Below are 23,169 nucleotides of genomic sequence, written 5' to 3' on the forward strand. Positions count from 1 at the left end.
AATGCTTCCAGTTCACAATTTTTTTTTTTTTTGGGGGGGGGGAAGAGCAGCAGAGCAACCTCCAAGATCTTGTGGCCAAGATTCAGCAGCCACCCCGGGTTGCTGGGAGAGGTCCCATGGCTCCCAGCAGGGGACAATGCCCATTATCAGCAAGTCCCTGCTCCTTTCTTTTGTCACATTCTTGGCTGTGGTTCCCCAAGTCCCCTGTGTGGAAGGTCCAGGGCTGGAGGGGTGAAACCAGCTCCAGGCTGGCAGGGGAGGGCACAGCTCAAGCTCTGGGCTTGGACCTTCAGGAAGAGTCCCTGGAAGAGGTTTGGGCACCTGTGTTTAGCAGTGACTTGGTGTGTGTCACCACAAAGGGACACTGAGGACTCTACAGTCCTGGCTGGGTGGCTGGAGATGTTCCAGCTCAGGATTTGGAGAAGATTGACAGGGTTAGAGATGGATGGAGCTGGGCTGAGGTCAGATGTGCCTGAGACCAACACCCACCTCCTTCCCTCTGTTTACAGTGGGGAGAAAGCTCCTGGCTGCTCCCAGAACCATGGAAGCCAAAAAGGAAACCTCCTTCATCCAGGCTTGGGATGCTTGGGATATTCCCTTGGTGATGATTTCTTCAGAGTAAGGAAGGGAAGAGCCAGTACTTGTATGACCACTACAAAGGTCCCAGCAGAGCTGGAGTTCTGAAGGCAAAGATCAAATCCTAGAATCCTAGAACGGGCTGGGTTGGAAGGGACCTCAGAGCTCATCAAGTCCAACCCTTGATCCACTCCCACTGCAGTTCCCAGCCCATGGCACTGAGTGCCACATCCAGGCTCTTTGGAAATATCTCCAGGGATGGAGAATCCACCCCTTCCCTGGGCAGCCCATTCCAATGGCTGAGCACCCTCTCCAGAAAGAAATTCTTTCTAATGTCCAACCTAAACCTCCCCTGGCACAACTTGAGACCTCTTGTGCCCTCTTGTCTTGCTGAGAGTTGCCTGGGAAAAGAGCCCAACCCCCCCCTGGCTCCAACCTCCTTTCAGGGAGTTGGAGAGAGTGATGAGGTCTCCCCTGAGCCTCCTCTTCTCCAGCCTCAACACCCCCAGCTCCCTCAGCCTCTCCTCAGAGGATCTGTGCTGGATCCCTTCCCCAGCCCAGTTGCCTCCTTTGGACCTGCTCCAGCACCTCAATCTCCTTCCTGAGCTGAGGGGCCCAGAACTGGACACAGGACTCAAGCTGTGGCCTCCCCAGAGCTGAGCACAGGGGCAGAATCCCTTCCCTGGACCTGCTGGCCACGCTGTTCCTGAGCCAGCCCAGGATGCCATTGGCCTTCTTGGCCACCTGGGCACACTGCTGCCTCCTCTTCAGCTTCCTGGCAATCCAGACTCCCAGGTCCCTCTCTGGCTGCTCTCCAACCACTTTGTCCCCAGCCTGTGGTGCTGCAGGGGGTTGTTGACAAATGCAGACATTCAGCTGCTCCAGGAGGAGGTGAGAGCCAAGTTTGGGTCAGAAGAGCTGGAGAAAAGTGCCCAACATCTTCCTCCAGAAGAGGATCCCATGAGCCAGGGGAGCAGGAGGATGCTCCACATCCTCTGGAGGTTCAACAAAAGGGGCAGAGAGAGTTCCTGGGGTCCAAAGCAGCAGAGAATGCTCCAGATATGATGCCCAACCTTTATTTCACTGGGCCTTGGGAAAATAAAAAGCAAACTGAGGTTACAGAAGAGGACAAAGTCTTCCCCCCCTCCTCTCAGGAGCAGGAGAAGGTGAAAGGTTGGTAACACTTCAGCTGAGCATCAGGGGTGGGTGCTCCTAAGGTGGGTGGCAGTGACTTGAGCAGTCAGTGCTGGTCAGATTCCCAACATGAAGCCAAAGCTATGGTTTATTTAAACATAAATGTAATATCTTTAAAAAAAAAAAAAAAAAAAAAAGGAACTAAAACCCCCAGAGTCTAAACTTTTGCCTTTGATGGAAAGGGAAGGTACTGGAAAAAGGTGATTTAGAGGGGGGGAAAAAAGGAGAAAAAAAAGGCACTTAAAAGTGATCTCCAAAAGAAAAGGATTTTGGACAAGCCTGATGAGGAGCTGCTCAGTTTGATGTCACCTACAGGTGGTCACTAGAGGGGATGAAGCCCAGCAAGACAAGAGAAATCCTCTACACAGCAAGAGGGAGAGATGCTCCCTCTCCTCTTCCCTCCCTGCTGTGGTTCCTGGGATGAGGGATCCATGAGCTTCAAACATTTCCCACCCCAGAGGAACATGAAGCTCCCTAGAAAAAAGTGGGATGCAGGAGAGGAGGGGGAGGAACAAAAAGCTTCATTAAAATCAGATGCTGAGAAGCAGGACTTGAGCAGACATCAGGGAGAAGATGCTGCAGGTTAAAAGACAGCTCTGAAAGCTCCAGGCTGAGGTTTGTTTTTTTTTTTTTCTGTTATGAGCCAAAAAAGGGTTTAAAAAAAAAAAAAATCAGCAAAACCCTTTTCCCCTCCCCAAGTAAACTACACAGTAGTCCAGTAAGTGGCAATTTTTAAGTCTTCCCAAGCAAACCTTTCAATATGAAAAGGGGAGGAACACAAAGATGGGGCCTCTCAAAGCTCTGCACCAGGAAACCCAGGCTGGGTGCCTCCCAACACCACATTCCAGCTGTGGAATTCCAGCTGTCTTCTGAAGCTCAAAGAGGTGGGAACATGCCCATGGAACACATGCAAAGCCTTCCAAGCCCTAGGATTTTTTGTTTTGGGTTTTTTTTTTGGTAGAAGGGGAGAGCTCAGGCAGGTATTAGAGGGGCTGAGTGTCATCCAAGGTGAAATAAGGGGTGGGGGCTGCTGTCCTGTGGTCAGGGGCCTCTGTGAGCTCCAGCTTGTGAGCAGATAAAGTTGGAAGGTGGCACATGGGAAACATTCCCTAAGCTTCCCCCCTCCCTCCCCCATGAAGCTGCAAGCATGTGCTGCTGCCAGTTTGATGGGCTGGATGGCATGGGACTAATCCCAAAGGATTTGGGGTTTGTTGGGATGAATGGTGTGATGGGAGAGCTCCATAAATAAAAAGTGAATTTTGCCAACAACTGAAAAGATTTCTTGAAAGGCATCAATGTATTTGCTGAGTAAGGCGCTGAGTGGGTTCCTCCAACGTTCTTGAGCAAGAGCATCCATGGAATCCATAAATAGGGGAGGGAGTGGGAAGGAGCTCCTGGAATTTTAGCATCCCTGGGAGCCAGAAGCAGGAGATGTTCTCATTTTAGTCGTTCCACCAGGCCCTGAGTCAGTCCAAGGTGCAAAAGCTGAGATCTGGAGAGAGTTGCTAGGTGAGGGAAATATTCCAGGAGCTTCTCCCAGGAGAGTTCCAGCAGGCTGGGCACCACCAGCCACATTTTAAACAAAGAGCCAGTCCGTTTGTTTTCTTGGATGTTGACCACCCCTCCATGGACATACATGCAGCCAGCCTGGGGGGGAAGAGGGGGGAAGAAGGGAATTACACCTGGAGGTGCCATGGAATGACAGAGCCAGGAAAACCAAGGTTTGACTCTCCAGCTGGAAAATCAGAGAGCTCAGAAGGCTTGGAGTGGTGGGGACAGAAGTGTCACCCCCTGGGACACTCACCTTTGGGTCTGCTCAGAGCCCAGAGGAGGAAATTGTGCTGCTGGTTTAGGAAATCCAACCTAAAAGATGGATCTGCTTGCTTAGAGGGCTCTGCTCTGGATTTTAGGTGAGTTCTACCCCAAGAAATCAGTTTTAGGAGTGGGGCAAAGTGGTAATAAATGAGTATTGAACCATCTCTTAGTGGTGAAAGTGGTGTAGGACTGGTGGTTGGACTCAATGATCTTGAAGGTCCTTTCCAACCATGATGATTCTGTGGTTTTGTATTCAGGGGAGGGCTTTTTGCACAGGGGTGTGGTGAGAGGACAAGGGGCAGTGGTTTAAAACTCAAAGAGGGGAGATTGAGGTTAAAAATTAGGAAAAAATTATTTCCTGTGAGGGTGGGGAGAGCCTGGCCCAGGTTGTCCAAGGAAGTTGTGGCTGCCCCATCCCTGGCAGTGTCTCAGGTCAGGTTGGATGGGGCTTGGAGCCCCCTGGGCTGGTGGATGAGCTTTAAACCCAACCCATTCTGTGATATTTGGGTCTCAGCTACAAATAATGTGGGGTTTTAATTTTTTTTTTTTTTTTTTTTTTTTTACCAAAACCACACAACACAAAACCATTCTGAGTTCCCTCATGCTCCAGGCATGACACAAATGTGGTGTGAGACAGGGAAAGCTCAGCTGCTGGCCCCTTCTGAGAAGAGGACTTGTGGAAAATACAGGAAAAGAAGAGGAATTCCTGCTCTCCAGGCACCCACCTGCAGTCATGCAGCTGCCTGGGAAACACCCTTAGGTGGCCTGGAGGTTCCCAGAGCTGCATTCAGCACAACCTCCTCACTGGGTGCCCCCTGCTCTTAGAACCAAAAAAAAAAAAAAACCCATTTCTGCCCTCACACACTGCCCTAAGGTGACAATCAGCCCAAAGCCACAGTGAAATCCATTCCTTATCCATTCCTTGCTGCCTGGAAGCCCCAAAGCTCCAGGATACCAACCTTTCCTTCAGGAGTGGTTCCCAAAGAGGGCTGCTCACCTCCTGAGCTTCCAGAGAATCCCAAAATTTGGGAAAAAAACCTCTAAGATCATCAAATCCAACCATCAACCCAACCAAACCATGTCCTGAAGTGCCACTCTCCACATGTTTTTTTCAAGCCCTCCAGGGATGAGGAGTCCCCTGGGCCAGGGCCTGAATTTCTTTCAGTAAAGAAATTGTTAAAGAAATTGTTCCTCATGCCCAAACCTCCCTGGGTCCAACTTGAGGCACTTTCCTCTTGTCCTATCAAGGGTTATGTGGGAGAAAAGACCAACCCCAACTTCTTCCAACCACCTTTCATGGAGTTGTAGAGATTGAGAAGGTCTCCCCATCAGCTTCCCTCAAACTAAACAATCCCAATTCCCTAAAAAAAACCCAAAACTCAAGCTAAAAACAGTCATCTCTGGGGGGAAGTGTGTGAATTTATGGTTTGGTTTTTTTTTTTCTTTATGCAAAGAGGTCCTGCTGTCAACACCTGGAATTTCTCCTTGGAGATGCTGCAGTTTCCACACCACTGCTTTCAGAAAGCAGCAGATCTCAAAGTGCTGCTGCTCTGAGCAGCTGTAGGAGTCAAAAGTGTTTCCAGAGTGAGCTCACCCCATCCCTCAGCCTCTCTCCAGACACCTCATCCACTGGAGGTCACCTCTTTGGGAACATCAGCTCTGTTTGTAGCTCACACAAACATCAGAGTGCTCAGAGGCAAGAAATGAGTCACTTACTGGTGTGACAGCAGCACAGTGGAAATAAACTGGTTCTGGCATGGCAGCTGGGAGCTTCACCCACTGGAAAGTTTGCAGATTCAGCTTCCAAACATCTCCCAGTATCACTTCTCCATTGTAGCCTCCACAAACAAACACATCTGGAAGAGAGGAAACCCATGGGGGTTACAGACTCAGCCACCCCCCACTGAGGAACTGCAGAATGTGAGGGGACTGCACTCACAGATCACAATTAAAGGAAAATTTTAGGATCCACACTTCTATCCCAACACAAGCTCTCAGCATCACCCAGATCAGCCCCAGCACACTGCTCACAGCCACAGAGGGTACTTAAAGGGTCAGAGGATGGGTTGGGTTGGAAGGGACCTTAAAGCTCATCCAGTTCCAACCCCCTGCATGGGCAGGGACACCTCCCACCAGCCCAGGGGGCTCCAAGCCCCATCCAACCTGACCTGAGACACTGCCAGGGATGGGGCAGCCACAGCTTCTGGGGGCAACCTGGGCACCCAGGGGCTCAGCACCCTCACCCCAAACAATTTCTCCCTCCCTCCCTGCCCAAGAAACAGAATCCTGGAATGGTTTGGGTTGGAAGAGAACTGAAAGCTCAGCTCATTCCAACCCCCCTGCCATGGGCAGGGACACCTCCCTCCCAGATTGCTCCAAGCCCCATCCAACCTGGCTTTGAACACTGCCAGGGATGGGGCAGAGACTCTTTTCCTGGGCAACCTGGTTCTAAAGCTCAGCACCCTCACCCCAAACAATTTCTCCCTCCCTCCCTCCCTCCCTCCCTGCCCAAGATCTCCTCTCCATCTCCCCTCTCCCAGCTGCAAACCCTTCCCCCTCGCAGGGTCCCATCCCTCCAGGCCCTTGTCCCAAGTCCCTCCCCAGCTTTCCTGGAGCCCCTTCAGGCACTGGAAGGTGCTCTAAGGTCTCCCCATGGGATCCTTCTCTTCTCCAGCCTCAACACCCCCAACTCTCTCAGCCTGGCTCCAGAGCAGAGCTGCTCCAGCCCTCCCAGCAGCTCCAGGGCCTCCTCTGCACTGGCTCCAACAGCTCCGTGTCCTTCTGCTGCTGGGGACCCCAGAGCTGGACACAGCTTTACCCCAGGGGGGGCTCCCCAGAGCCCAGCAGAGGGGGACAATCCCCTCCCTGGCCCTGCTGCTCACACTGCTGGGGATGCAGCCCAGGACATGGGGGGTTTCTGGGCTCCCAGCACCTTGTTGCCTCATGTCCACTTCCCATCCTCCTCTGATCCCAGCCCCACCATGGCTGATTCCAACCTCCACTGAGAAGCAGGAGCAGAATTCAGCCCTGAATGAAGCTCTCACAGAGCTGAGTTCCCAGGTACCTCTGTTTTGAGGAGGTTCTGTTGGGTTTTAGGGCATGGGGAGCAGCCCCAGCTCCTCATCCTGCTCCCAGCCATGCCCAGCTTCTCCACCCAGAAGCTTGCAGTGCAGCAAAATGCTGGTGAGGAAGCTCCCAGCTCCTGCCTTTCCTTTCAGTAGCAGGATTTGCACTCCTAAGAAATAAACTCTTGGCCTGTCAGCCTTCTGCCTGGCTTCAGAACTCAGTAACTCATCTGGAGAGAGTTTTGTAAAGAACAATCAACACTGCAGCCCCTTCTTGAGCCCATTAGGATCCATTTGGTTCTTACAAAGTTCGGGGCAACGTTGCCTTGGAGGACAAGGAGGTTATGGGAGAGATCCAAATCCAGCTGAGGATCCCTGTTCCCAAGCCCTGCTGTTCCCAAAGGCTGGGTAATCCAGCAGGGAGTGCACAGGCAGAGCCCTGCCCAAGCTCTGCTTCCAGCAGCACAAATGATTTACAGCAAGAACATTTGGAGGATCAAAAGTGAAGAAGAGAAGGCTTGGCCAAGCTCTGTGCAGCTTCTAACTTAAAAAAATGATCTTTACTTTCCTAGAGAATGGGAAGACTCATTTGCTGACTGCTGCTGCCTCCTAATCCACCCCAGGTGAGCACCTCAGGTTTACAACACAAGGAAAAGGCTGAGCTAGCAAAGAAAGCCCTGAGCAATTCCAGGACTTGGCCCCATTTTGCTTTTCCCAGTGAGCTGTAGAGCTGTGAGGTTCCTCATCCTCTTCCTCAGCTTGCAACCAATAACTTTACAAAGCACCATGGACCTCTCTTGGCTAAAATGTGTGATATTTTACACTGGAGTGGCCACACGTCCAGAGCAGATTTGTGTGTTGCATAAAATATTGCAGAATTCCAAGAACTCCAATTTGCCAACACCAGTGAGACCTCTCCTAAGGAAAAGTGGTGCCATCCTAGAGAAAAGTGGTGCCAGCTTCCTAACAAGAAAGAAATCCCTTCCAGAAAAAGACAAGTGTTCCCTGAAGTTCTCCCAAGACCTTTTGTGGCTAAAATGTGTGATATTTTACACTGAAGTGGCCACATGTCCAGAGCAGATTTGTGTGTTGCATAAAATACTGCAGAATTCCAAGAACTTAAATTTGCCAACACCAGTGAGATCTCTCCTAAGGAAAAGTGGTGCCAGGTTCTTAACAAGAAAGAAATCCCTTCCAGAAAAAGCCAAGTGTGCCCTGAAGTTCTCCCAAACATGTGCTGGAAGTCAGGAACCCTCAGGCTGGAAGGATGGGTTTGTCACTGCAAGGCTGTGTAAGATACACCAGTTTGGAAGAGGCAGATCTTACCATTTTTAATCTGAACACAGCTGTGGCATCTTCTGGCTGCTGGGAAGCCTGAGGAGAGTAAAAAAAAAAAAAATATTAACTACAGGTGCTTTGGAGTGCTTGGGTAAGTGGTGATTCTACCTTACCAGCTAATTAGGGGTAAGAGTAATTTTTCTTTTTTCATTTACAAGGGGTTTCTACTTTCCTACAATCCCAGGTAAAACATCCTTCATGTAGCAACCAGCTCTCTCAGAAGGTTTGACTCCTACTTGCTCTCCAGGGAAGGAAAGAAATGTCCTGGAACCTCATTCTTCACAGACTCCAGCTCTCACCTCTGGCTTGGTGAAATGCAGCAGCCAAAGGTCCTACAAGGCTTCAGGGGAACCCCTCCTGCCACCCAATTCCCTGTGGGGTCCCTCAGAGGGAGCAGAGATGCTGTGCAGCTCCTCCTGGGAGGAGAGCCAGACACTATCATCTTTCCCACCCAAGGAGGGAGAGAAGCCAAACTCCTAAATCTGCTCCAAATGGGTTTGTCCTCACTGCTAAAGCTCTCAGCAAGCAGGAACTTGAAGGGAGTGTCACAAAAGGTGACAAAAAAAAAAAAGCTTTTAGTCTGCCAGCAAACTGCAGAGAACCACAGAGTGTTTGGGGTGGGAAGGGAGGTGTGGAGATGCCCCAGTGCAACCCCCCTGCCCCAGCAGGATCCCCCAGGGCAGCCCACACAGGAACACATCCAGGGGGGTTTGGAAAGGCTCCAGAGAAGGAGACTCCACAACCTCTCTGGGCAGCCTGGGCCAGGGCTCCCTCAGCCTCACCCTCAACAAGTTTCTCCTGCTCATGCTGAGCTGGAACTTCCTCTCTTCTCCCTTCAACCCATTCTTCCTTGGCCTCTCCCTGGCCACCCCCAAAAAGAGATTGGCCCCTTCCTCTTGCCCCCCACCCCTCAGCTCTTGATGGACATTCAGCAGATCCCCTCTCAGCCTTCTCTTCTCCAGCCTCAACAGCCCCAGGCCTCTCACTCTTTCTTCCCAGCACAGATGCTCAAGTCCCTTCCTCACCCTCCCACCTCTCCCTTGGCCTCTCTCCAGTAGATCCCAGTCTCTCCTCAACTGGGGAGCCCCAAACTGGAGCCAGGATTCCAGCTCTGGTCTCCCCAGGGCAGAGCAGGAGGAGGAGGAGGAGGAGGAGAACCTCCCTGGATCTGCTGGACACACTTTTCCTGATGCCCCCAGGACACCATTGGCCCTCTTGGCCCCAAGGGCACATTGCTGACCCCTGGAGAATTCCCTGTCCCCCAGGACTCCAAGGGCTTTCTCCATGGAGCTGCTTCCCAGCAGGACACCCCCAGCTCTGTACTGGGGGTTGGGGTTATTCCTCCCCAGATGCATCTTCAATCATTCTTTAGTGGTGGCCAGTGCTGGATTAATGCTTGGACTCAGTGATCTCAAAAAATCCTTTTCCAACCTAAATAACTCCATGATTCCAGGATTCCCTCTTGGCCATACTCTGCTTTACAGGGGAAAACCATGGGAAATTCCCAACTCACCAACTTTTTCGTGAGGTTTTGTGGCAATTTCCTCCCAGGTGTTGGTTTCCAGGTTGTAGGCATGGATCTGAAGGGAAGGGGGAGATGTGTTAGGGCCTCCTGGCTCTCCCAGCACTACTGTGATGCAGCTGCAGGCTCTGAGCCAGGGAGCCACTATAAATAACACCTCTTTTTCATTGAGTGTGGAAAAAAAAACCCACCAGAAACAGATAAGGCAGACAGTGACTAAGCAGGTATGTAATCTCCTGCACCAGCTTACTGAAGCTTTCTTCTCAGGCTTTGCTATTGAAATAGAAATTTAGAAAAAAACAACAACCCTGAACCAATTAAATCCCACACCCTCCAGTTCTCAGAAGTGTTTAGAAACAGATTGCAGGGCAGGAGAGAAGAAAATGCAGAGAAAAAGTCCTGTTCACTGCTGCAGTTTCAGCTTGTTTTGGTAGTGAAGCACTATTTATGGGCTCCTCATTTCTCATTTTGGTGTTCAGGATGGATTCACTCTTCCCTTCCCAAGGTGTAGTGGAGGAAAATGTTCATAGGAAATGAAAGGAAATGTTTAAGGGGGAAGACAAGAAAGGAGTCACCATATGGACATCTGAATTTGATGTCAAGGAATTCCTCCCCTTGGCACTTGCCCATTTTGGCACAAAAATGACACCTCAGAAGATGTCCTGAGTGTTTTTAGGTGGGAATCTTTGATAATAGGTCCAAGGGAATGAGGGTGTTGTGCAGAGCAGTGCAAAGATTCATCATCTCTGAGTCAACAGGAGGTGTTTGTGGCAGTGCCAGGTTCTGCAGAGAGGAGAGAACAAGCTGCTCCTCCTTATCTGAGGGGTTTTAACCAAGTTTTCCAGGCAAGGCTGGATGAGAGACTGCACTGGTTTTGCTTCACTGTATCACAGAATGGCTGAGGTGGGAAGGGAGCTCAGAGCTCAGCTCCTCCAAGCTCTGTGGGCAGGGACACCTCCCACCAGCCCAGGGGGCTCCAAGCCCCATCCAACCTGACCTGAGACACTGCCAGGGATGGGGCAGCCACAGCAATCCTGGGAAATTTATCCCCAGGATAATCTGTGTCAGGGCTGTGCTTGGGTCACTTTTCTGTCATCTGGGTCCTTTCAGCCCTGTCCCCTTCTGCAGGGTCAGAACCCCCCAAGTGGCTCAGTTAAATCAGCTGATGGAAGGACTGAAGTTCTCCCATCTTTGGGCATCCTGATGGACACTGGATGCAAGGAGATCCAAATGCCCCTGGGTTGTGCAGCTCTGAAACACTCCCTGGAACAGCACTTGGGGCTTTTATATCTCAGCTGGAGATAGACCCCAAAACCATATTTTCATAGAATCCTGGAATGGTTTGGGTTGGAAGGGACTTCAAAGCTCATCCAGTCCCAACCCCTGCATGGGCAGGGACACCTCCCACCAGCCCAGGGGGCTCCAAGCCCCATCCAACCTGACCTGAGACACTGCCAGGGATGGGGCAGCCACAACTTCCTTGGACAACCTGGGCCAGGCTCTCCCCACCCTCAAATTCCAGAATTTCCTCCCCATCTCCAACCTCAATCTCCCCTTTCTCTCCAAGTTTTAACCCATTTCCCTTCTCCTCTCCCTACCCCCCCGTGTCCAAAGCCCTCCCCCAGCTTTCTTGGAGCCCCTTCAGATATTGGAAGGTTGCTCTGAGCTCACCTGGGAGCCTCCTCTTCTCCAGGCTGAACAACCCCAATCCCTCAGCCTGGCTTCCCAGGGAGGTGCTCAGCCCTCTGAGCATTTGAGTGGCTCAAAATAAGGCTTAGAAATGAGGGTGTTCAGGTCCAGGACTTTTGCCAACCAGCAAAACCAGCAGGTTGGCTCCACTTGGACACCACACTCATGCCTGGGAATCATGGAATGGGTGAGGTGGGAAGGGAGCTCAGAGCTCATCTCCTCCAAGCTCCATGCCCAGGGACACCTCTCATCCAGCCCAGGTTGCTCCAAGCCTCATCCAACCTGGCCTTGAACACCTCCAGGGAGGGGGCAGCCACAACTTCTCTGGGCAATCTGTTCCAGAGTCTCAGCACCCTCCTCCTGAAGAACTTCTTCCTAAGCTCCAGGCTGAACCTCTTCTCCTGCACTTTCAAACCATTTCCCCTTCTCCTAGCACTGGACACTCTTCTGAAAAGTCCCTCTGCAGCCTTCCTGGAGGTTCCCTTCAGGGATTGGGGGGCAGCTCTAAGGTCCCCCTGGAGTCTCAACACTCCCAGCTCCTCAGCCTCTCCTCATGGCAGAGCTGCTCCAGCCCCTGGATCATCTTTGTGGCCTCCTCTGGACTCATCCCAACAGATCCATGTCCTTCTTCTGCTGGGGACACCAGACCTGGAGGCAGGATTGGAGCTGGGGGTCTCCCAAGAGCAGAGCAGAGGCTGGGAATCCCCTCTCCTGATCTGCTGGCCCTGCTCCTCTGGATGCATCCCAGGACAGGGTTGGATTTCTGAGCTCCAGGAGCACACTGCCAGCTTGGGTTAATTATTGCTCCTGTATAATTTGGACTTTTTGTCCTTCTGGTGGGGACATCAGAACCAGTACTGGAACTGGGGTCTCACAAGTGAAGAGCAGAAGGGGAGAATCCCCTCTCCTGATCTGCATCCCAGGATGGGGTTGGATTTCTGAGCTCCAGGAGCACACTGCTGGCTCAAGTTGAGCATCTTGTCTATCAACACCCCCAAAATCTCCTACCCAGGGCTCAAGGTGGCTTTACCTTATCTAAGGAATAAGCTGTCCAGGAAGTTCCACCTCCCAAGATATAAATCCTTTGACCATCGTGTGCAATTTCATGTCTGTACCTGGAGGGGTAAAGAAGGAAACCCAGCAGCACAAGAAATTAGTGTGAAAACAACAAAAAGCTTCATGAAAACACTTTAAAGTTGGAGTGGTTTGAGCAGACAGCCCAAGCCTGGCTGGTGCTGTGTGAGTCCCTCAGGTCAAGAGCTTTCAGAATCACAGAATGTCAGGGGTTGGAAGGGCCCAAACTCCATGCAAAAAGCAGGATCAGCTCAGGCAGGATACACAGGAGAACATCCAGGGGTTTTTCCAAAGTCTCCAGAGAAGGAGACTCCACAACCTTCCATCAACCAGAAGATGTGGAAGCTTTCAGGAATAACCCCAGCAGCACTGCAGAAGCCTGAAAGGCATTTTCTGAGAGCAGAGCAGCACAAAACTGAAGTACAAGGACTTGTGGGGCACCAAGATGGCCATGAATACTCCATCCCCTTCTCTCACTGAGATGGTTGCTGATTTATCTCCAAACTCTCCTTCTTCCATGCCTTGCTACAGGGGCAGGGATGGATTGGAGCATCTTTCCCCCCTCAGAACTCACCAGCTGCCCCTCAGGTGCTGTTCTGGCACCACTCAGTCCATCTCAGTGTCCTGGCACACACTTCACACCCCATCCCTCCATCCCCCTGGGTGCCAGACTGCTGGAGCACCCATTGTGCAAGGTTCACACCTGGAAACCCTGCTCTAAGAGCACCCAGAAGCCTGTTCATGCTCCCTCAGCTCCTCATTCCCAGTAAGGGTGGTGAATCCCCAGTCCCAAAGCTCCCCAAGGCTGCCCCCAGCACCTCACCTCTCCTCTGGCATGTCACAGGACATGTTGTTTGGTCTCAGCTGGATCCACTCTCTGGTGTTGAGGTCGAGTTTGTGGAGGTCAGTACTGTAAATGTACCCAGTTGTTCCTCCAAACACATAGAGACAGCCATTGATGATGGCCATGGCCTGGGAGGGAAGAGAAACCAGTGAGAAACCAGTGGCTGCAAACAAGAGCACTCCTGCCCTCCCAAAGCAAGACACCCCTTGCAAAGCTCTACCTCCACCTCACAGAACATGTTCAGGGGGAACATGAAGGGCAAAAGTGGATGAGAGCCAAAAGATGGTGGTGGTGGTGTCTGTGGGAATGGGCAGAAACTCCATGATCACAGAATTGTTCTGGTAGGAAAAGACCTTCAAGATCATCAAGTCCAATCATTATCTGATTCTTCCAACCATCAATCCAACTCTGCCAAGTCCAGTGATTAACCCATGGCTCTCAGCACCACATCTGCACAGCTTTTACCTCCCTGGGCAGCCTGTGCTGGGTGTAACCACTGTGATTCTTCTGATCTCCTGTCTAAACCCCCTTCTGGCACAGCTTGAGGCTGTTTCCTCTTCTCCTGTTGCTTGCTCTTTGGGAGAAGAGAGTGACTCCCTCTGACTCCAACCTCCTCTCAGGGATTTATAGAGCCAGAAGGTCTCCCCTCAGCCTCCTTTGCTCCAGGCTGCACAAACCCAGTTCCCTCAGCTGCTCCTCCAGATGAGGACTTAGAATAGAAGTTGCTGAGCTTGTGTTGCAGGGGTTCCCAGGAGGTAAAACCAAAGCACAGTTAACCCTGAACCTCTTCCACACCAACCTTTTACAGCTGCTCTGATGAAAAATCTTATAAACCAGCTCTCAGAACCTTATAAACCAGCCAGCAGACAGCCAGCAGCATGAAACCTAACAGAGAAAGTCCCAAACACAGTGGAAAAGTCAGCCTGAGAAATGAAAACAGCCTCTACAATTCCAAAGCACATGGAATATCACCCAGCTGAAACTGAAAGTCCATTCCCTGGAAGAAGAGATGGGAGCTCCTCCTGCTCCCTCCTGCCTCTTTGCCTCTTGAGGGAAGACTATTTGCCTTCCCCACGTGTCTGGCAGGCAGCTAAATGAGCAATTAGGTGGGTTATAAATGTTTGAACCACAAATACCTTGGCAGGAGTACTGGAAAACACAAGCTGGAGTCCTCCTGGGAGAGTGAATCTAGGTTTTTTTGTCCACCACCTTCATCCACGACATTATGGACACTTTAAAAGTTGTTATTTTGATAAAAACAGGAGCTACTAAGCACTGTTTTTATTTCCACGACATTATGGACACTTTAAAAGTTGTTATTTTGATAAAAACAGGAGCTACTAAGCACTGTTTTTATTTATGGCTTGGGGTTTCAAAGGCTTTGAGGAAGCTAAGAGAGCAATTCCAGAAACTACTGACCACTCCTTACAGCAGACATAGGTTTTCATTCAACTGCATCTGGCAATTAGTCAAAAATTTTTGACTTTTAAAAATTTTAATGCACCAGGAAACGTTTGGCTTGGATATTAGGAAGAAAATTTCTTTACTGAAAGAGTGCTCAAGCATTGGCCCAGGCTGCCCAGGGCAGTGGTGGTGTCCCCATCCCTGGAGGTGTTCAAAACCCATGCAGATGTGGCACTTGGGGACTTGGTTTCCTTGTCATGCTGCTGGTGGGTTGATGGTTGGACTTGATGATCTTCGAGGTCATTTCCAAGTGGAATAATTCTATAATTCTGTGACTTTTCTAACTACAAGGAAACTGTTCCTTTCATTTGAAATCTGAAAAAAGTAAGGCAGCACTGCTTCTTTAAGAATGATACCTGCCTTTCCTTACACTTATGGACACACAGAACAACTCCAGTTCCCAGCAGAGAAGAAATCTCCATACCTTGGCTTCTTTTCCCAAAAAACACAGGATGAAACACAGAGAAACACATCCTTAGAGAACCATAGGATGTCAGGGATGGGAAAGGAGGCCTGGAGATGCCCCAGTGCAACCCCCCTGCCCCAGCAGGATCCCCCAGGGCAGCCCACACAGGAACACATCCAGGGGGGTTTGGAAAGGCTCCAGAGAAGGAGACTCCACAACCTCTCTGGGCAGCCTGGGCCAGGGCTCCCTCAGCCTCACCCTCAACAAGTTTCTCCTGCTCATGCTGAGCTGGAACTTCCTCTCTTCTCCCTTCAACCCATTCTTCCTTGGCCTCTCCCTGGCCACCCCCAAAAAGAGATTGGCCCCTTCCTCTTGCCCCCCACCCCTCAGCTCTTGATGGACATTCAGCAGATCCCCTCTCAGCCTTCTCTTCTCCAGCCTCAACAGCCCCAGGCCTCTCACTCTTTCTTCCCAGCACAGATGCTCAAGTCCCTTCCTCACCCTCCCACCTCTCCCTTGGCCTCTCTCCAGTAGATCCCAGTCTCTCCTCAACTGGGGAGCCCCAAACTGGAGCCAGGATTCCAGCTCTGGTCTCCCCAGGGCAGAGCCCACAGCTTGAAAGCTGCCCTGGGAAGGTGACACAATGAGCAACAAGTATTGGTTTGCTTGCAACAAACCCACCCAAAATGAATTGTGCTTCCCAGTCCTCCAGAGCTACCTAGGGTTTTTGATCCTGCAGTGAGTAAACTGATAAAATAAATAAATAAAAATGAAATTTCTTTCCACCTGCAAACATCACCTATCAGCTTTGTCAGGCCCAGAACCACAGAATGTTTGGGGTGGGAAGGGAGCTCTGGAGATGCCCCAGTGCAACCCCCCTGCCCCAGCAGGATCCCCCAGGGCAGCCCACACAGGAACACATCCAGGGGGGTTTGGAAAGGCTCCAGAGAAGGAGACTCCACAACCTCTCTGGGCAGCCTGGGCCAGGGCTCCCTCAGCTGAGTTTCTCCTCATGCTGAGGTGGAACTTCCCCTGTTCTAGCTTGGGTCCATCCTCCAATAAATTACCTGGCCATAAATCCTATTGGGTTTCTTCCCTCTGCAGCTGAGCAGAGCCCATCTTTTGTACTTGACATTGCAGACGTGGACGTCGTTGCCGTTGCTCTCCCCGAAGGGGATCCCGGTGCCCCCAAAAACCAGGAGGTTGTTGCCATGCAGTACAACTAGGAGGAGAGGTAGAGCAGAGACACTTGTTGCTGTGAGTCACAACCACACAGAACACCTCTCTGCTCTGGAGATGGTAGGCAGGGAGTGTTCAGTATTGTTGAAATACCCTCTGGTTTCACACTGCTCAACTTTATGGCTTTGAAATGCTCAGAGAATGCAAGTTAAAAACCATGGTAACCAAAGGGCTGCTTTTAAAAATGGCCAGTGAACAAAGAGCTATTTTGGGATGCTCTGAGATCTCTGATGGCACTGAGGACCCAGCTGCTGAAAACACAGGGGCCTTGCAGCTGCCAAGCTAAATACATGAAGACCACCTCTTGTGTTTGGGAGTTTTTTTCTTTCTCTGCCTCAGCTGGAGTGAAACAGGAGAAAAAAAATCACCAACTCAACCTCAACTCTAGGCCTACTTGCAGAAGAGTTGGAAACACATCCAGAATTTCCAGTTCTTGCCTGGTTTTCATAGAATCACAGAATGGTTTGGGTTGGAAGGGTCCTTAAAATCATTGAGTTCCGACCCCCCCCACACAGTCAGAGACCCCTTCCATTAGATCAGGTTGCTCAAGGCCCCATCCAACCTGGCCTTCAACACTTCCAGGGAGGGGGCAGCCACAACTTCCTTGGGCAACCTGTTCCAGTTTTGCATTCCTCCAGGGCCATGGATTAAATATAGCTTCAGGAGTAAGGGGGCAGGAATTGAATTTCCATACGTACGTGACATGGATGCCAGCTCCCTGGGCATGTAGCCTTCAGTGCCCATCTGGTGCCAGGTGTCTGTAGCAAAATTGTACCTCCAGAGCTCCCTGAAGAGTGGGTAATCTTCATTCTCTGGCCCACCAGACTCGTCGTAGTCGGGGTTGTAGCCCCCAAACACATACAAGTTGGAGCTGTCTGCCACGCAACGATGGCCGCTTCTTGCTGGAGGGCATCTGTGGCCTGAAAGAAAATGAGGAGGTTAAAAAGCTTCAGGGAAATGTCAGCTGAGGTGGTGTTGGGGGGTCAGGCAGTTTGTGGGCCTGAAACAGAGGAAGACCCTGACAGGATTAAGGAAAGAAAGCAATAACCTAACCCTTTTACCTGACCGGTGGAACTCTTTGTCCAGCGCGAGCTGGGAGTTCCCCGGATCCAAAAATAAATATCTTTGCTGTCTAAAGGCTTAAAATTCTGTCTCTAAACAGTTCTGTAGGCCTTTTTGGGCTTCAGGCCTCCAGAAAGAGTGGCTGGTGTTTAGCCACAGGGAGTTTCATTGAATCACCATGGCTGGAAAGGCCCTTCGAGATCCATCGCGTCCAACTGTCAGTCCTGCACCACCTCAACCACAAAACCACCTCCTGGAGGCTCACACCTACCTGGTTTTTTAATACCTCCAGGGATGGAGATTCCACCACCTCCCTGGGCAACCTGTTCCAATAATCTGTGTGTAGCCAGGAGGAAGGAGGAATGGGGAGAGAGCCTGTGCCTGTCACCATCTCATCCACGGCAACCTCCCGGACCACCCATGCCCAAGGAAATCTGCCACCAGGTCAGGCCCATGACAACCCTTCCCTAAAGGTTCTTTCTGAGATATCTGACTAATTCCTCCTTTTTGCCATTCCACATGGCAGATTTCACTTAGGAAACAGTTCCAAAATATTTATATTTAAAGCTGTGTGATGGGAAGGATGACAAAAAGCAATGATTTGCTCTCCCCTCCTACCCAAACCTCTCTGTTTCTTCTCTTTGGCTCCTGGCACCTTTGTGTCTGAAATGGCTCCTTCACCTTAGACACCTCTGGGCTTCCTAAAAATGGGGTCTGAGAAATCAATTTAGTGGTTCAGGTGGTGTTGGACTTGATAATCTTGAAGGTCCTTCCCAACCATGCTGATTCTATGATTTTAAGTCACATCTGCTCACAGATAAAGACATTTGCACAGTAGGGAAACCACCTGAGATCCTGCAGGCTGAGTTTGCCACTTGGCATTTTCCTTCCCAAAGGAAGCCCTCTGCCTACCCACCCTCTCCCCTATAAGGAAATAAAAAGGTGGATGCTTTACTTCAGGAAGATGCCAAGCCCCACAGTGAATGAGAAAGATGGAAGGAATAGGAAAAAAAACCCAACAGGTCCCTACACAAAGGAGCTGGTTGTGAGACTTGTAGGATATCTCAATCTGATGAAACCAGGAAGGCTTCAAAAACTGTTTTTTCTCTTCACCCCAACACTGGGTGAGAGCAGCTCTGAGCTTCATCTTGAGAAGGAAGAGACAAAGTAGACTCCTAAAATGAAGAAAACCCTGACCAGGCTATAGGAAAGCTGGGGAGGGACTTGTGACAAGGGCATGGAGTGACAGGATGAGGGAAAAGAGTTTCAGCCTGCAAGAGGGGAGATGGAGAGGAGATCTTGGGCAGGGAGGGAGGGAGGGAGGGAGAAATTGTTTGGGGTGAGGGTGCTGAGCTTTAGAACCAGGTTGCCCAGGAAAAGAGTCTCTGCCCCATCCCTGGCAGTGTTCAAAGCCAGGTTGGATGGGGCTTGGAGCAATCTGGGAGGGAGGTGTCCCTGCCCATGGCAGGGGGGTTGGAATGAGCTGAGCTTTCAGTTCTCTTCCAACCCAAACCATTCCAGGATTCTCTTTCTTGGGCAGGGAGGGAGGGAGAAATTGTTTGGGGTGAGGGTGCTGAGCCCCTGGGTGCCCAGGTTGCCCCCAGAAGCTGTGGCTGCCCCATCCCTGGAGGTGTTAAGGTTGGATGGGGCTTGGAGCCCCCTGGGCTGGTGGGAGGTGTCCCTGCCCATGCAGGGGGTTGGGACTGGATGAGCTTTGAGGTCCCTTCCAACCCAAACCATTCCAGGATTCTATGAAAATATGGTTTTGGGGTCTATCTCCAAGTGAGATATAAAAGCCCCAAGTGCTGTTCCAGGGAGTGTTTCAGAGCTGCACAACCCAGGGGCATTTGGATCTCCTTGCATCCAGTGTCCATCAGGATGCCCAAAGATGGGAGAACTTCAGTCCTTCCATCAGCTGATTTAACTGAGCCACTTGGGGGGTTCTGACCCTGCAGAAGGGGACAGGGCTGAAAGGACCCAGATGACAGAAAAGTGACCCAAGCACAGCCCTGACACAGATTATCCTGGGGATAAATTTCCCAGGATTGCTGTGGCTGCCCCATCCCTGGCAGTGTCTCAGGTCAGGTTGGATGGGGCTTGGAGCCCCCTGGGCTGGTGGGAGGTGTCCCTGCCCATGAATAAAAGTTGGAACTGGATGAGCTTTGAGGTCCCTTCCAACCCAAACCATCCATGATTCTAAACTGTACAATTTCAGCACAGAACCATCACTCCCTCAAGCACATCCTCTGCTTGCTGCCTCTCCAGGCAGGGTTTCCAGTTTGGTGGACATTAAAGAGCAAAGCAAAAATCTATCACTTTGCTCTCACAGGTCTTTTACAGACTTAGGATGGAACTAGAGCCAGTGAAACATCTAATTAGGATTTCTCCTGTTTTCTCCTTAGAGCCTGTCACATTTATCAGCAGTGAATCAGACCTGGGGAGCAGTAACAAAGGAGGCAGCAAACATCTTTCCTCCAGGAACAGTGAAATAAATGATTTGCCCAGGCTGAATAATGAGTTTGAACTCGACACAAGCAGCTGTGCTTAACCACCTTCCCCCTTTGCTGCTGCTTTATTAAGCTCTGACTCTTGTTCAAAATTTAAGCTGCTCTCCAGGGTTCAGACAAACTTGTGGGGAGGTTTTGACAGATTTGGGTTGTTTCCAGTAATAATTGCCTCTTGCTGCAATCAATACTTGGAAAAAAAAAACCAACAACTAGTAAGAGGGGAAGAAAGTGAGGAATTAATGGGAAAATCTGCAGTCTGGGAGGAAGTGCAGTGCCACTGGGCAGCTGTATGGCTCAGAGGGGATGGTATTCCATACACTGATAGTGACAGCTGGGAGGTTATTGGGCTCCTCAGAGCTGGAATAATCAGTTAAACAAACATTACATGGTTTAGAGGTGATTCACAAAGGGAAAGAGAAACATCCACCCCTTTTGGGCTTTTGATTTGAAAATCTGAAAGCATCCACAGAGATGGATTCGTTTTGGAGTGAACACACTGGAAAAAAAAAGTATTTACAGCCAAGGGAATTGTTCAGGCTTCTGGTTGGGAGATGCTTTGAGAGGGAAATTCAGCTGAGCTTGACTATCTGGACTCCAAACTGTGCTTGAGAAGTGTCCATCCCTCTCTGCACCCTGGAGAAGATGAAGTAAAGGGCTCAGGTGTCTGTGCTCAGCCACAGGGAGCTCATCCTCCTTGTTCCTTCTCCTGGGTTTTCCCTGAAGGTCTCCAAAAAGATGATCTGAAATGGGAGCTCAATTCCAGTGAAGACTGAGGCACACATTTTGCAGGGGAATGAGGATTTAATAAAAACACCCATTGAATTTAAAGGGTGTTAAGGAACTGGGAGTTCAAATAGGAGGTAACTACAGATCCTGTTTCCCTCTAGTTTTAACACCTGCCATGGAGCAGCTCCCTGGGAAGCCAGGCTGAGGGATTGGGGTTGTTCAGCCTGGAGAAGAGGAGGCTCCCAGGTGAGCTCAGAGCAACCTTCCAATATCTGAAGGGGCTCCAAGAAAGCTGGGGGAGGGCTTTGGACACGGGGGGGTAGGGAGAGGAGAAGGGAAATGGGTTAAAACTTGGAGAGAAAGGGGAGATTGAGGTTGGAGATGGGAAGGAAATTCTGGAATTTGAGGGTGGGGAGAGCCTGGCCCAGGTTGTCCAAGGAAGTTGTGGCTGCCCCATCCCTGGCAGTGTCTCAGGTCAGGTTGGATGGGGCTTGGAGCCCCCTGGGCTGGTGGGAGGTGTCCCTGGATTGTCCACTTGGAATTGGAGGAGCTTTGAGGTCCCTCCCAACCCAGAGCAGTGTGTAATTCCATGGGTGTTGAGGCTGGAGAAGAGAAGGCTGCAATGGGGAGACCTTAGAGCACCTTCCAGTGCCTGAAGGGGCTCCAGGAAAGCTGGGGAGGGACTTGGGACAAGGGCCTGGAGGGATGGGACCCTCCGAGGGGGAAGGGTTTCCAGCTGGGAGAGGGGAGATGGAGAGGAGATCTTGGGCAGGGAGGGAGGGAGAAATTCTTTAGGGTGAGGGTGCTGAGCCCCTGGGTGCCCAGGTTGCCCCCAGAAGCTGTGGCTGCCCCATCCCTGGCAGTGTCTCAGGTCAGGTTGGATGGGGCTTGGAGCCCCCTGGGCTGGTGGGAGGTGTCCCTGCCCATGCAGGGGGTTGGGACTGGATCAGCTTTGAGGTCCCTTCCAACCCAAACCATTCCAGGATTCTCTCAATCTTCCAGAGGGAAGAGAGAATAAAGTTGAATTTTATCCTAAGACTACAGAGGAAGAGGCACAATTCAAAGAAAATAAATGAAAAACCAAAACCAAGGCAGCCTTTTCTGCCACTCACCTCTCAAAATTAAAAAAGGAAGACACCTGACTTTGCCATAAAGCCCCAAAATAGTGAAATTTCAACAAAAGGCATTGATAGTTGATGCATGCAGGTCCCTGAGAAGCAGGACAGGTCCACTAAGCTCATCCACACCTCAGCTGGTTTCACCTCTTCCCTTGTACCTAAAAATCCATCTCGTGTTTTAAAAGATGATTTTTTTCAAGATATTTTCAAAGACACAGAAAGGGCATCAGAAGCCAGAGCTGGTGTCAAACAGACATGTGGAAAAACCCAACTGAGATGGTCTGAAAGGACCAAAATTCCCATGCAGCTGTTCCTGCTGCAGGCCACATCTGCTGCTCATTCCCTGCCCATTCCTGACAAGTCAAGAGAGCTCAGAGCACTACAAGAACAAATTTTTTTAATTAAACACTCACTCAGTGACTTCCCTTTGCCAGAAGCTCCTCACAGCAGAGCTAGCAGGAGAAATGATGCCTGTCCCTGGTTGTGCATTCACAGCTCAGCTGCTCAGGGGAAATCCAGTATCCTCAGCACTAAAATGCACAACAAACCATGGATGAGAGCAGCCAAAATTCTTCTTCCCAGTGTGCCTGGATTCCCAGGGAAAAGAGGGCTGGAAATGCTGACCAGAGCAAGGTTTCCAGAAGCTCAGGGTGAATCCCTGTAGCTACAAACACAAACAATTTGATTTTGTTCTGCTTGAGAGTGAGAGATTTTCTGCTCTATTCAAGCAGAACCCAGCTGTGTTTACTGCCTGTGGAAGGACAGACTCCTCTCCAAAGGTTTCCCATTTCCAGCCTGAGGTTTGGAGGCTTTGCTCTTCACTCACCCTTTGTCTCCATGGAGCAAGTCCTCCTGCTCAGAGAGACTCAGAGAAGTCAGATCTACCCATGGAACAGGGAAAAAAAAATATCCAACACAACTTCTGAGTCCCCTCTGCAAGCAGTCACTAATCTATCAATGAACTGAGCAATGTAAAACTGAATTAAGCTGTCACCAAACTTCTATTCAGAATCAAAGTGACCTTAATTCACTATAAAGTGTTAAGAAAAAGATTCCTGCAGTTCTGCCTTTTTTTTTTTAGAAGGCTCCTGCAAAACTGAATCTACCAAAGAGTTAATTCAGATTAGTTAGAGTCAGAATTGGCAGAGGTGGAAGGGACCTTAAAGCTCATCCAGTTCCAACTTTTATCCATGGGCAGGGACACCTCCCACCAGCCCAGGGGGCTCCAAGCCCCATCCAACCTGACCTGAGACACTGCCAGGGATGGGGCAGCCACAGCAATCCTGGGAAATTTATCCCCAGGATAATCTGTGTCAGGGCTGTGCTTGGGTCACTTTTCTGTCATCTGGGTCCTTTCAGCCCTGTCCCCTTCTGCAGGGTCAGAACCCCCCAAGTGGCTCAGTTAAATCAGCTGATGGAAGGACTGAAGTTCTCCCATCTTTGGGCATCCTGATGGACACTGGATGCAAGGAGATCCAAATGCCCCTGGGTTGTGCAGCTCTGAAACACTCCCTGGAACAGCACTTGGGG

The 23,169-nt window shown here is 50.6% G+C and overlaps 1 protein-coding gene across 1 annotated transcript in view; it reads right to left on the bottom strand.

Moving 5' to 3' along the window:
- Window positions 1-3,048: 3,048 nt before the first annotated feature.
- The window catches only part of KLHDC10 (kelch domain containing 10), a 31,732-nt gene continuing 11,611 nt past the window's right edge, over window positions 3,049-23,169 (bottom strand). The window contains exons 2-9 of the mRNA XM_071734275.1: window positions 16,925-17,146; window positions 16,055-16,209; window positions 13,097-13,245; window positions 12,230-12,314; window positions 9,502-9,568; window positions 7,977-8,024; window positions 5,302-5,441; window positions 3,049-3,417 (exon numbers count right to left, since the gene is read on the bottom strand). Coding sequence (XP_071590376.1) covers window positions 3,208-3,417; window positions 5,302-5,441; window positions 7,977-8,024; window positions 9,502-9,568; window positions 12,230-12,314; window positions 13,097-13,245; window positions 16,055-16,209; window positions 16,925-17,146 — 1,076 coding nt within the window. The 3' untranslated portion in view covers window positions 3,049-3,207. The remainder of the gene's footprint in view (window positions 3,418-5,301; window positions 5,442-7,976; window positions 8,025-9,501; window positions 9,569-12,229; window positions 12,315-13,096; window positions 13,246-16,054; window positions 16,210-16,924; window positions 17,147-23,169) is intronic.

This window comes from Heliangelus exortis, chromosome 1 (assembly GCF_036169615.1).
Source record: "Heliangelus exortis chromosome 1, bHelExo1.hap1, whole genome shotgun sequence".
Taxonomy (NCBI): Eukaryota; Metazoa; Chordata; class Aves; order Apodiformes; family Trochilidae; genus Heliangelus; species Heliangelus exortis.